This window comes from Pteronotus mesoamericanus, unplaced genomic scaffold (genome assembly GCF_021234165.1).
Source record: "Pteronotus mesoamericanus isolate MK-2021 breed Mesoamerican mustached bat unplaced genomic scaffold, CSHL_Meso_final contig_25, whole genome shotgun sequence".
In the NCBI taxonomy this organism is placed as follows: domain Eukaryota; kingdom Metazoa; phylum Chordata; class Mammalia; order Chiroptera; family Mormoopidae; genus Pteronotus; species Pteronotus mesoamericanus.
In genome coordinates this window covers 6,844,531-6,856,747 of record NW_026555105.1, presented here as the reverse complement: position 1 = coordinate 6,856,747, position 12,217 = coordinate 6,844,531, and the positions used below count along the sequence as shown (strand labels likewise).

Sequence of the window (12,217 nt, the reverse complement as noted above, 5' to 3'; positions counted from 1 at the left end):
TTCAAGCTTAGTGCAAAATTTGATGCAGATGTGTTGCTCTACTCAGTCATTTTGAATGAGACGGCCACACAGTACACATGCTCCCTCCACAGTGTCTGCTGCTCCCACTGACTAGTACAGTGAAGTCATCATTGTTCACACATGCACATTCCAGTCCACTCCCCTTGGCTGCCAGGTTACATTGATATTGTGCGAACCATTCTCATTATATTAACAGTGGCTGGGCTTTTTTCTGGACAGACCTTGTATATAATCTTACCTTTTGTAGTAGCCACAGAGGAAAAGGTTAAAAGAAGCAGATGAAATTAATATATTTGACTTAACCCAATATGTTCAACATGTTATATCAACAAATAATATTTACAGTATCTGAGACATTTTACTTCCTTTTCTTTTAGCACTAAGTCGTCAGCCTCCGATGTATATTTTGTACTTTATGTAGCCTCTCTTTTCAGACTGGTCATGTCTCAGGTGCTCTCAGCGGCCGCCGTGCTGGACAGAGCAGTTCGGGTGATTGCTGTCTCAGCGCTCTCTTGCAGACCTCCATGCCCCTCCTCCCTGGTTCGGGTGGGCCGTGGGCCTGTCACGCAGAGCTGAGCTGTTTTGAGACTTCCTTTGCTTTCCTTCTCAGCTGAATTCCCTGGATGTAGACTTCACGTCTCTCCCTCACTTCTCTGTGGTCCTTTGGTCGCAGTTGGTACATGGACAAAGGCATGTGGCTGACACATCTGTCTCCGAGGCCCTCTGCTTTAATCTGGCTTGCGGTCTCCTGGGTCTGCACATGGCTGCCAGCCTGGGAGCGCCTCCTTTCACCGTTTTTGAATAGACTTCCTTTGCCTTTGCTCTTGTGTCGCATTTTTTTCCTTGTGAATCTTACCCATTTCTTTTTTGATTTGTTCTCTCCTTAGGTAGAAAAACATGCTCCATGGATTACTAAGAAAAGGAAACATGGGTATAAAGTTTTTGAGGTCTTGCACATCTGGGAATGTTTTTATTGTCCCTTCTCACTTGATTATTGGGCTATATGTAGAATTCTAGGTTGGAAATCATTTTTCTTCAGAATTTTGAAGGCATTGCTCCATTGCTGTCCAGCCTTTAGTGTTCTTCTGGCAAAGTCAGAAGCCATTCTGATCACCTTACCCTTTGAAGGTCATCTATCTTTTTCTTCCTGGAAACTTACAGAGTATTCTCTTCACAGGATTCTGGGATTACAAATTAATGTGCTGTAGTGTGAGTTTGTTGTTATCATGATGATGAGCACTTGGTGGGTCTGAAAGATTTTCTTGCACTGTTTTTTGATGTTTTCTTTTTTTATGTGTTTTGTTTTGCCTAATTTTTTATTATAGTGGGTTTTTTTAAATTTATTTGTTCGACTTTACTTTCTGAGAAAACTTTTTCTATCTGGTCTTCTGACTCTTTAATTAAGCTTATCATATTCTCTGTCTTGTTTTTAAGTTCCAGGTGACGTTTTTATTTTATGTAGCATCCTGTTCTTAATTCATCGATACAATACCTTATCTTTCTGAGTATATTATCTTTTCTTATCTTTCTTAGTATATTAATATATATTTTTAAAGCTTTCTTTTCTCTGTGGTTTATTAAAACAGGGCTTTTTTTCCTTTTTTTTTCCCTTGTAAATCTCTTTTATACTAGAGGCTTTCCTCTCCCATCTTGGTACCAGTGTTGTCTGCACATGATGAGGAGTTGGAACTTACAAGGCCCATCAGGAGCTCTAAGCAGGTGTAAGAGGCTTGCTAGTGCTGTTCTGACCTGGGCCTTTAGGGGGCTGTCAGTTGCATGCCCTGGTGATAGAATCTTTTGGTCTTTACTCATGCCTGCGTATATAATCTAGAGAGCACTCTGCCTCCTGATACACGTTTTCCAGAAAACCTTCAGATTTCTGCAGACTCCAGAGGCAGTAGTCTTGGCGGGGCGGAGTCGGGGGCCGAGGGGCGGATCCAGCTCCTTTCGGACAGCTCTACCCGTGACAGATTGACCCTGCGGTGAATCCCACCCCTTTCCAGAGAGGGGGGGTTCTGCGGTGGAAATTGGGGTGCTCCTCTGCTTTCCTCCCTGGTTTGTAAGTCTTTCCAGCTCCTAGTCAGCCTGATTTCCAGCTTTCAGAATTCTCTTGCTGTTGTCTTCTCCCCTGTTCTCCCCTTGTGTGCGTGTCTTTTTTTTTTTTTTATTGTAAAATATACATAACGAAATTTATCATTATAACCATTTTTGGGTGTACAGTTTAGTGGCATGAAGTGCATTCACATTGTTATGCGAGTTTGTCTTTTAATAATAAAATACAAATTAAAAAGGACAGCGTTTTGAATGCGATTACAGTGGTGTTTTAGGGGGGCAGAATTAGATGTGTGTGATCAGTCTAGCAGGAGGCATGATGCGGGTCCTTCTCTCTGACAGTTGAGTGTAATGGGGTCTGTTTAGCATCTCCTAGGAAAGCTGTTGGGTAGTTTATGGGCATAAAGTGCTTTTTATCTGCCCTTAATAAGTTACTTTATAAAAGGTTACAGTAGCACTCGCAGGCCTGACGTTCAAGGCCCTCCAAGGTCTGGCCTACCCACCCTGTGCCCTAGCCGTCTGTCCTTTGGCCCCAGCAGCCCATTCACCGTTCCTCGCGTTAGAGGTGAACTTCAGTGCCAGGTTGCTGTGTGTTCCCAAGTGGAGCCCCCCCCAGCCCCGCCCGGACGCACGCCTTCCCTCTCCCTGCCCTCCTCCCCGTGAGCCCAGCTCCCGGCCCCACACACCTCCTCGCACCCCAGGCGTGGGCTTGCTCCTCTCTTTTTCTCTCATGACCTTGGGCTGCCTCGGCATTGTCACCTTGAGTTTCCCATGCAGCCGGGCTCCCTTTGACGTCTGTTTTTGCACTGGGCCTTCCTCAGTGCCTGGCACATGGCCCACGCTCGGTTAAATGTCTGGATGAATTCCTGATGCCAGCAATTTCAAGAGAACTCTTTATCCTTGTCTCGTAGGATATCCGACACAAAGCCAGCGACTTCCCGTGTAGAGTGGCCAAGCTTCCCAAGAACAAAAACCGAAACAGGTACAGAGATGTCAGTCCCTGTAAGTATTCATATCTCCATAACCGGTCTTGCTGTTTCCCTAGCGTCTGGTTCTTCCTCAGCTGCAGGGCCTCTCAGTCAAGACTCTTTCGCCCTGGGGTTTGGTGATAAATCAGTAGCAATAGAGGTTTATGACTTGACTGTTTCCTATAACAAAGACATTAGAGACTTATAGAAATGGTTCGTTTTTCCACCATTGTAGAAAGGGGTAAGGTTTCAGTTTCTGGAAAATTCAGCTAATTTCAGAGCACTTTTTTAGCTTTGACTGGTTTTTTGATGAATCACTTTCCTACCAGCTGAAGCAGAGGAGAGCGGGCATAACGTGACCTTCTCTGGGTGACTCAGCAGCGGTGTTCTTAGACCCTGGCCCTTGCACCGAGCTGTGATGACGCCCTGTGCAGGCGCTCGGGGTGGGGGCTGCTCCCCCTCTGCCGAAGAGGCAAGTCAGCTCTGCTCCCGGGTCCCCGCCCACCCTGCCCCCTGCCCCCTGCAGCCTTCATCTTCGCAGCGCCTTGCTGCTGTCAGCTCTCCGTCGGCCCACTGGCCTCTGGCAGCCTCCTCTGCCTTCCGAGTGCTTGTTCTCAATCCACTCATATCTTGAAAGCAAATAAGAAAACATGCTAGAATTTGCATGAAGCAGGGCAAGCTGGAACTGAGTGAAGAACATGAACTTTGCTGTCTCCTCGAGGCCACAGAAGCCTTTTTGACTCACTTCCCGGGTTTTTAGACACTGCTGGTCAGTGGTGGTAGGAGATTCTGTGGGTCGTTCCTCAGACAGGCACTTCCTGCACGGCCCCCGTGGTTGCAGATGGTGGCTGTCGGAGCTCTCTGCGGAGAGCCCGCAGTGCCCCCGCCCTGCCTCGCGCAGCGCCCAGGGTCCCGGGACGGGGCAGAAGTGGACCTGGATGGCACGGAGCGGCCTGCCTCCGACTGCCGTCACAGCTGCCTGCTGCTTACAGGCATGTGGCTTTGGGCACATCGTTTTCCCCTGTGACCCACAGGAAAACAGTAGTCATACTGATCTTGCTAGATGGTGTAAAGATGAAATAAAGTAACATCAGCCTTTTAGCCCAGTGTCTTGCTCAGAAATGTTGGCAGTGGTGGAGATCGCCATTAACTGAATGAGGACACACGCCAGCAACATAGGTCATCGGGTGCAGTTTTAGGTCGTCGGGTGACAAACGATTGTGCTCCAACACCTGATACTCTTGAGTTAGCATGTCCAGCCTGTGGCACGTCAGAGGTGTTTTTGATTTTTTTTAAAGAAGTGCCCTGAGTGTTTCTGCTGTGAGGTCCCGGCCAGCTGCCCAGAGCTTGGGAGAACCAATTACTGCTCGCCTCTCTCAGCGGTGCCGGGAGGTACCCTTGGTCTCTAGCTCTTGCTGTACTTACTCTGAATTAGTCAATAGTGTGTTCAGTATTCCCTTTCTATATCTTTGATCAGTGCTCATCTAAATGATTTTATGAACCAGTTTTACAGAGAAAAAGAAGCATTTAAAACATTCTTCCAGGGAAACATTCCGAATCTTTTTTGCCCCAATCTCACTTCTCATATTTTTTTCCCCCTACCTCCACTCGCCAGTAGAAAAGTAATTTGCTTTTAAATTATGGGAGGAATGGGGGAATGGCTCAAGGTAGAGGGGGTCTTGTTATCTTCCACTTGGCAAGTGAAAAACCCAGCACTCGGAGGAGGAGTTGTTGCCGAAGGCCGCCCACTGCTGTATGGGCCTCACGTAACCCGCCAATGCCAGTCACAGGAATTTTTGAGATCTTTTATTTCCATGATCCACTTACGTGTTACCAAAGGATTTCAGTTTGTATTAACCCTCCACAATGAGAAACAGTATTCCAAGTAGTGGTTGATTTTCAAAAACATCTTTTGGGAATTCTTAGACCAAAAAGTCCCAAACCACTTATCCTGGTTAACTTCCCCTTTCCCATTGGCTTGGGGAGAAGATAATATTTATGGGCGGTTACCTCAGTTCATCACCCTTTGCATTGTACCAGAAATAATAATACCCATCCCCCCTTGTTTGCTGTGCTAGTAGGACAAGGAAAGTGGCCCTGGGGAAACCACTGTTTCTGGGACAAAGCCGTGGTCAAAGGGGAAGATGGCTCTGTTTTGTGCTAACCTGGGCAGAACTTCCAATTGAGAGTTTATTTTTAAAAACTGTTCTGCAAGTTACATTTATGTACTTTCAGTGTTTTGGATTCAAAGTTACTTTTTTAAGGTGAACTCTCTTTTAAGTGTTTTTGATCATGATAAAGTCTGACTTTGAAAGATTTAGAATCATTTTAAGAGTGTTATACTTGAACTTTAAAAAAAAACCCTTGTGTAAAAAAATTTAAGCTGTTACTTTTCACACTGTTGTAGACTTAGGTCATTTAATCTTTAAACCTTTAGACATAGGTTAAGTTGAAGTGTTCTTATAAATCCTACCTATAAAAGTATATATACCAGGGGGCAAAAGTAGGTCCACAATTTGAGTATACAAAACAGAGTTTATTCTTGTATTATTATTTATTAATTATTACGTTGTTTTCCATACGGACAACTGTAAACCTACCTTTGCCCCACCCCATATTAAGCATCAGAAAACAGATCTCTTGACACCTTCTCCCCAGCGTACCAAGTTGTAGGACAGGAATAAATGTCATAGGAAGATGCGGCGTGAGAACAGATCTCCCAGATAGGACGTCATCTGTGTTTTAGTGTAGTTTGGCTCTGTTGCCATTCAGCATCCAGTTCCCAACACTTCGGAAACCTTGCTGAAGGCACTAGTTGTCCCCATATTGATGACGGATCTCAATGTAAGAAGCAGAGCCTCAGCCCATGTGAACTCCCTTAATGCCACCCACTTGCCGCCTCTGCTCTCCCCGGGGGGCGCGCTGCCTGTGCGGACACTCTGGCCGTCCAGGATTAACCTCTGAGTGCCGGTTTGCCTTGCAGTTGACCATAGTCGGATTAAACTACATCAAGAGGATAACGACTATATCAATGCTAGTTTGATAAAAATGGAAGAAGCGCAAAGAAGTTACATTCTTACTCAGGTAAACCCAGGATTGTCTGGATTTCTCTTTTGTAATGTTTTTTGCCTTGCTTGATGTCAGTTGAAACGTGTTAGAGTGCTGTTATCTACACCTCAAATAAAATCTGCCACATCCTTTAGAAGGTCAGGTTTTAAACAACCCATAAAAACAACAGAGTAGGAAAAAATCCTCCTTTAGAGATTCAGATTGGGTGTAACACTAATCTTTCTGAGAAGTATGATGTTGCTGGGCTTGGGAAAAACAGCAGTGAAGTAGCAGAATTGCCTGTGGTCCGTTCACAGACAGCAGAGCCGTGGCTGGAGAAGGGCAGTCCCTGTATTGATTCCGTAAGGGTCTGGCTCAGGCCGTGGAGCGCTTCCCGAGGAAAGCTTAGAGGGTCCACGGTCACCAGGCGTCCATTCAGAATTCCACGGTGCGGGCCTCGTTTTGGTCCAGGAAAAAGAACATGCACGCATGCACATTATTAGAGTACGTGAGCAAGGTTGCAAAATCACCTAAAGCTCCCATTGGCTTCTGGCATATTTATGGAAAGAATCATAAAAGTGGTTTAGTAATTGATCTTCTTGTGAAACATTTACTGGTATATGACCCAAAAACAATGGGTATCTGGGAATGGGGATAAAGGAATCTCTTTTTTATTCATTTTCTCAAGTTTTAATGTTACCTGTAAATTGGTCCAAACAGTCTAAGTTTCCCTCTTTTTCTTTTCTCATTCCCTATCAATTTATCAGTCTTATATATGGCTTTGGATTATAGAGTGATTTTGAACATCAGAGTTCTACCTCATATTTGGAAATTAAAATTACGGTGAAGCCAGAAAGCACAGCGAACAAAGGGCTGCTTTGGGCATGGAGCTAGAGGAGGGTACACACACTGCGGCCCTCCTTCTCTGCCCCTTTTTGTCCTGTCCCCTGTCCCTGTGTTCCCCTGTCCATGACCAAAATGTGCCCAGACGCCGCCCCGTCGGTGTGTGAGATGTTAGCCACACCTCTGCAGGGCTACGGAGGAAGTTTTCCCTGTAAGAGTAGGGGACCGGCCTTTAGCCAGCACCTCTGCGGGGGCGGGAGGGGCAGTGAGGAGGGAGATGCCTGGTGGCGGCAAGCTGGCGAGAAGAGGTGGAGGCCGAAGTGGCTTCTTGGGAACTTCTCTTTTTAGAAGTCAAGTCTTACATCCTGATTTCAGCCGTTCAGCTTTGGTGTGGGGTTAAGGAGCTCAAAGCAAAGATAGGTGGAATGTACCAAGTCAGATGGGGCACAGAGGTCCCCACGCAAATGTTCACACCCAGTCCTTTTCAGCCCCCCGCCCAGGCAGCTACTTGGCACGTCTGGAGTTCTTCAGTCAGGTGGCACCGTGGATGTATCTGGGTGCGACATGGTCTCCCTTTGCCCTGGGATTTACAAAAGGGATGGAAGCAGCATGAACCCCAAAGTTGCACCTCTAGATGTTACGACTGAAACATTTCCCAAGCCACAAAACCCTGCCCACTTTTTATTTTCATTGTTCATAATGCAACTAATACTAGTCTTTTTAAAAACCAGAATTATAAAAATGTAAAGAACAATGCTGCCTCTACCTCCCCCATGAAGTGTGGGCCAAGTTTGTTGTGTATTCTTTCAGCTCTTGCATGGTATTTAATCCTCAGACCCATTCTGAACTGGGGGTGCTAGGGGGCAGCGAAGGTTGCAGAAGGCTCTCGAGGGGTCCTCGTGCCCGGGTCTGAAAGGCCCGGGTGGCCAGCCAGGAGCCATTTGATTCCTGTCTTCCAGGAGCCACTTTTCTGTTAGTTGGGAGATATGTTGCGCGTGTAACCCCTGCTGTCTGAGGCCTGCAGCACCTACGGGGAGGGCGGGCTTTTGGTTCGGACGGCAAGCTCAGGGAAGTTCAGGGAAGAAAGAGAGGGCACTGAAGGTGAGCGTGGGCAAGAAAAGCGTGAGACTCAAAGGGCAAACATGGAAAGAATAAGGAGAATGTGGATGAAAATAGCTGAGAAGGGAAGCTATTCCAGGGCTGGCTGGAGGAGACATGTTGTGACATGGAGGTCATAGGCGATGTCTCTTCCAGGCCCTACTAAAAACTGAGACAAACTTGAAGCATTTGTACCCTCATACCCAGGAAACACCCTGCCATTGCCGCGTGGGCTAGAGTGAGAGAGGCCAGCTGCTGGGCAGCCCCCCACCACACCCTGCCCACACCGCGCCCCTTGGGCCGCCTGACTGACTGTGTGTGTGTGTCCACATCTCTTACGCTCCTGGGTCCGAGGATGAAGGCTGTCCCCGGCCAGGGTTACCATTATTAACAGTGACGGTAACAGCTGACGTTTTTGGGTTGTTTACTATGTCCCAGGCCCTTTATGTACATGAACGTAGTTAATTTTCAAAACCCTCTGAGTAGATTCTATGGTTAGTCAGGTGAGACAGGTAGAGAAATTGAGACATGAGAGGTGAAGTGACTTGTCCACAGCCACACTGATAAATGATTGGAACTGGAACCACCAGTACCTGGAAGAGCATCACCATCGATCGCTTCCAGATATAGCCTGCTGCCTGCCCTCAGGGGTGGATCCTAGGAGGGCCAGCCCCTTGGTCAACGAGCCCAAACCAGAAAGCAGAATCAGCACTTTCTCTCCTGTTGGGCAGCCCTGAACCAGCCCTGAGATGCGGAAATGACCTTTCACCACATGTTAGAAAATTGAACTGTGGTTACTGACCATTAGGCTGGGGAGAGGTGGGTTGCTGTCCCAGCCTCCGCCTCCAGCCCGCCTCAGGGCACTGCTACCCTCTAATATAGTCAGCGGTGAGCTCGCACTGCAGTATGTTCTGTGTGAATGGCATGCACTCTGTGTAAATGGCATGTGCTCTGTGGATTGTGTGTTTGCAGGGCCCTTTGCCTAATACGTGCGGTCACTTTTGGGAGATGGTCTGGGAGCAGAAAAGCCGGGGCGTGGTCATGCTCAACAGAGTGATGGAGAAAGGATCGGTAAGTTGCATATTTATCTCCTCTAATATCCCTGTCTGCCTGGGTGTCAGTCTGCAACGGGCGCAGTTTGCCTAAGTTTGTTTCTTGAATTATCTTTTTTATTTAAAAAATTTGAAGAGGCATTCCATAAATACATGTTTATGTAAGCAAGTCAGATAAGTAAGTGAATTAAAGAAGGACTAAGGTAAAATTGCCCTGTCCCCCCACACCCCCCGTCAGTGAGCCCCTCTCCATGGTTCGATGCGTGAGTTCCGAGTTCCGCGGCCCCCTCCCCTGCGGCCCCTGCGCAGCTGCCGGTGCGTCATGGAGATGCGGGAGCATCGTTTTATCCTGAAAGGCTGGAGTCATCTGTATCTTCCTATTAGCTCCTCTGGCTGTGGGAGCGGCAGGACTCGGATTTGCCTCCGTAAAATCCCAGCCGCTTGGCTTCTGGCTCCACTCTTCAGTGTGGATGTTGCCTGCTTCTGCATTTACTTCAGGATCTGTGTCGCCCTTGCTTCCGAGGTCTTTGCAGCTCTTAAAACATCTCTCAGGATAGCACATGGCCTAGAGGGGTGTGTCTGTCCAGGCCGTCGCCCCCTGTGCAGCTGTCTCTTGGCCACACTCACCCCCCGCCTTCTGACTTGCCCCCCTCTGCCTTTTCTGACCTGCACCCAGAATGACTTTTCTAAACCCAGCCCACCACGCCTCTTCCCCGCTGAAAACCCTTCCGGGGCTCAGAGGTGAGGCCCCAGGAGAAGGCGAGCTGAGGACTCTAGAGGCCGGTGTGAATGGTGCTCAGGGGCAGGAAGCCAGTGCGCCCGGCCTGGCCAGGAACCGGCGCTGCGCTCCCAGCTGCCTGGCGCCGTGGGGCGCAGGTGCGGCTTGCCAGAACGGGCGGGCTCCGGAGAAGCCCTCCTCCAAAGAGAGCACAGTCATGGCTCTAGAGGGTAGAAACACAGTGCATGGAAGGAACACATCAAAGGGAGCTTGAGCGGTGCGAACGGGAGGCGTTCACCACAGAGCCTCTCTGCCCCCCAAGAGAAACAGTCTCGGTTACTCAGAGCAGACAGTCCTCTCACCACAGCGCATGTTTAAAACCATGTATTCTGCCTTTGTCCGCTGTTCTTGAAGGAAAGTATGTATTTGCTCAGTAATAATGAAGTGCATACCTGAGTGTTGACAGTGATGAAATAATGCTGCTTGTCTTAGAAAAAAAATTTCTTCAGTGAAAGTAATTCTTAATTTTTTCCTGCTTCAGTGGCTTGATTAGTAAAATGTGAAGTTGCATATGTGAAGCAAACCCCCACCTATCACCGCTCCTGTCAGCAATTTTGAATAAAGAAACAAAACATTAGGTTTCCATAGCATACACTCCGCAAGGGAAAGTGAAACGCGGCAGCCGCTGCGGGCCCTCCACGCGGATCAGCCCACGGGGGCTCAGCCCGCGAGATGCATCCCCGCTCCCAGCTGTGGCAACCAGAAGTTGCCATGTGCCCTTAGGTTGGAATTGTCCCTGGTTGACTGTTCTAGATGATGTTAAGGGTTGGGGATTTTAAATCAAGACTTATTTATTCAAAATCATCAGATCTGGTAGTGTTTGTTTTTTACTTAGTTGTTGCTAAAAGTTCTGGTAACACGTCTTTGTTGCTTGCACATGGTTTGCTTCAGCCGCTCTCGTCACAGTGCAACTGGGACACTGCTCGTATGGGTTTGTCACCAGGCCTTGCTCTTGGTCGTGTCCCACCCAAGGCCAAGGCTGACCGTAAATGGAGCGTAGATCCACTGCAAACAACATTTCCCCTTGGGTTGCTATGTTGGCCATCACGAAAACACGACGGGTTGGTTTTGTTGTAGTTACTGTGATAATGTGACAGTAGTCCCTATTTTTCTTTATAACTGTTCTTTTTACTCAGGGTCATTTGGGCATGAAAGTTGGCATGAAAAGCAACATAAGATTTGACATTTCAATGCAGCATCAACATTATCACCCCCATGGGGCTGACTGGGAAAAATCATAAGAAGAAACAATGTCTTACTTGCTCAACTAATCTAATTTTAAACTGTCCTCACAGCCCGTGGTAAAACCAGCTTGCAGAGTGTTTCCAACTAATGTATATTTGTTTTCTGGTTTCCTTCCTTCACCAAACAGTGTAGGATATGCTCTTCTTATTTTTGGCAAACCTGCCTGTTGTCCTGTTGGGACCCCATGCTTCCCGGGAAAGAGTGTGCAGAAAATGATTGTTTGTGTTAGACTGTGGTCATCCAAATGGCCCAAGTTCTTGGTGGTTTGATTTCAGCGTTGACTTTGGGAGTGCCATTTTGGAATGCGTTATATATGTAAGGACTGAGGTTGTCGTTTAGGCAGGGGAAATAAACACGGCAAGATTAGCTCGCTCTTCCAGGAGTATGATCTCTGTCTCCTAAAATCCCTACTGAAGATGCTGTTCGATATCAGGTGCTTCTGTGCCGCCTCTACCTCTCGTACAGTGCCTCGTCCTCTGTGTTCACCATTCTTTGGGAAAGCCAAATCGCCTGTCACAGGGTCACCCCACTGCCTTGCGTGGGTCCCCCTTCAGATCGCCTAGCTGCCAGTTACAGAAGGTCCCGAGAACTCTCCCTCTCACGTCGGCCACATGGCTGCTCCGCGCTGACCCAAGGCGCGCCTCGGTTTGAATCCTGGTGAAGGACTGCTTTCCAGTTAACTCTCCTTTTCAGGTCAGTGTGTATCCATTTAACAGGATGACAGGAAGCAGTGAGCTTGTGCTTTATTGTTGTTGGTTTTATTTTGTGTGTTTAAAACAAAAATTTCTACAGGAAATGACAGAGCGGAGTGTGGCATGTTACTATAGATGCCTAAGAGTTCTCAGAAATAAACCTCAGTTGCCTGATACTTAGTGTTACCAGAATTCCTCAGTTGCAGAGTTCCAGGGTCTTGGTTTTTACCCAGGCTGCAGAGATTTATTAGGCTTTATATTTGATTTTGGAAGGGACTGCTTGCTCTGTGGAGGTAGGATTTAAAAATTCATCTGCCCCACCTCTGAGACATGAAAACATTGGCCTCTTCTTTGGTGGCCACTGGCTGTTCTGTGTCTCTTCTTCTTTGCCCTGTTCTCACTCCGCTGGCCGCTTTGGGG

General features: G+C 47.6%; 1 protein-coding gene across 1 annotated transcript in view; it reads left to right on the top strand.

Annotated features, from left to right (window-relative positions):
* Nucleotides 1-12,217, top strand: part of PTPN1 (protein tyrosine phosphatase non-receptor type 1) — a 62,866-nt gene that overhangs the window by 38,273 nt on the left and 12,376 nt on the right. Inside the window, exons 2-4 of the mRNA XM_054573602.1 lie at nucleotides 2,985-3,075; nucleotides 6,025-6,125; nucleotides 9,003-9,101. Of these exons, the coding sequence (XP_054429577.1) occupies nucleotides 2,985-3,075; nucleotides 6,025-6,125; nucleotides 9,003-9,101 (291 nt within the window). The remainder of the gene's footprint in view (nucleotides 1-2,984; nucleotides 3,076-6,024; nucleotides 6,126-9,002; nucleotides 9,102-12,217) is intronic.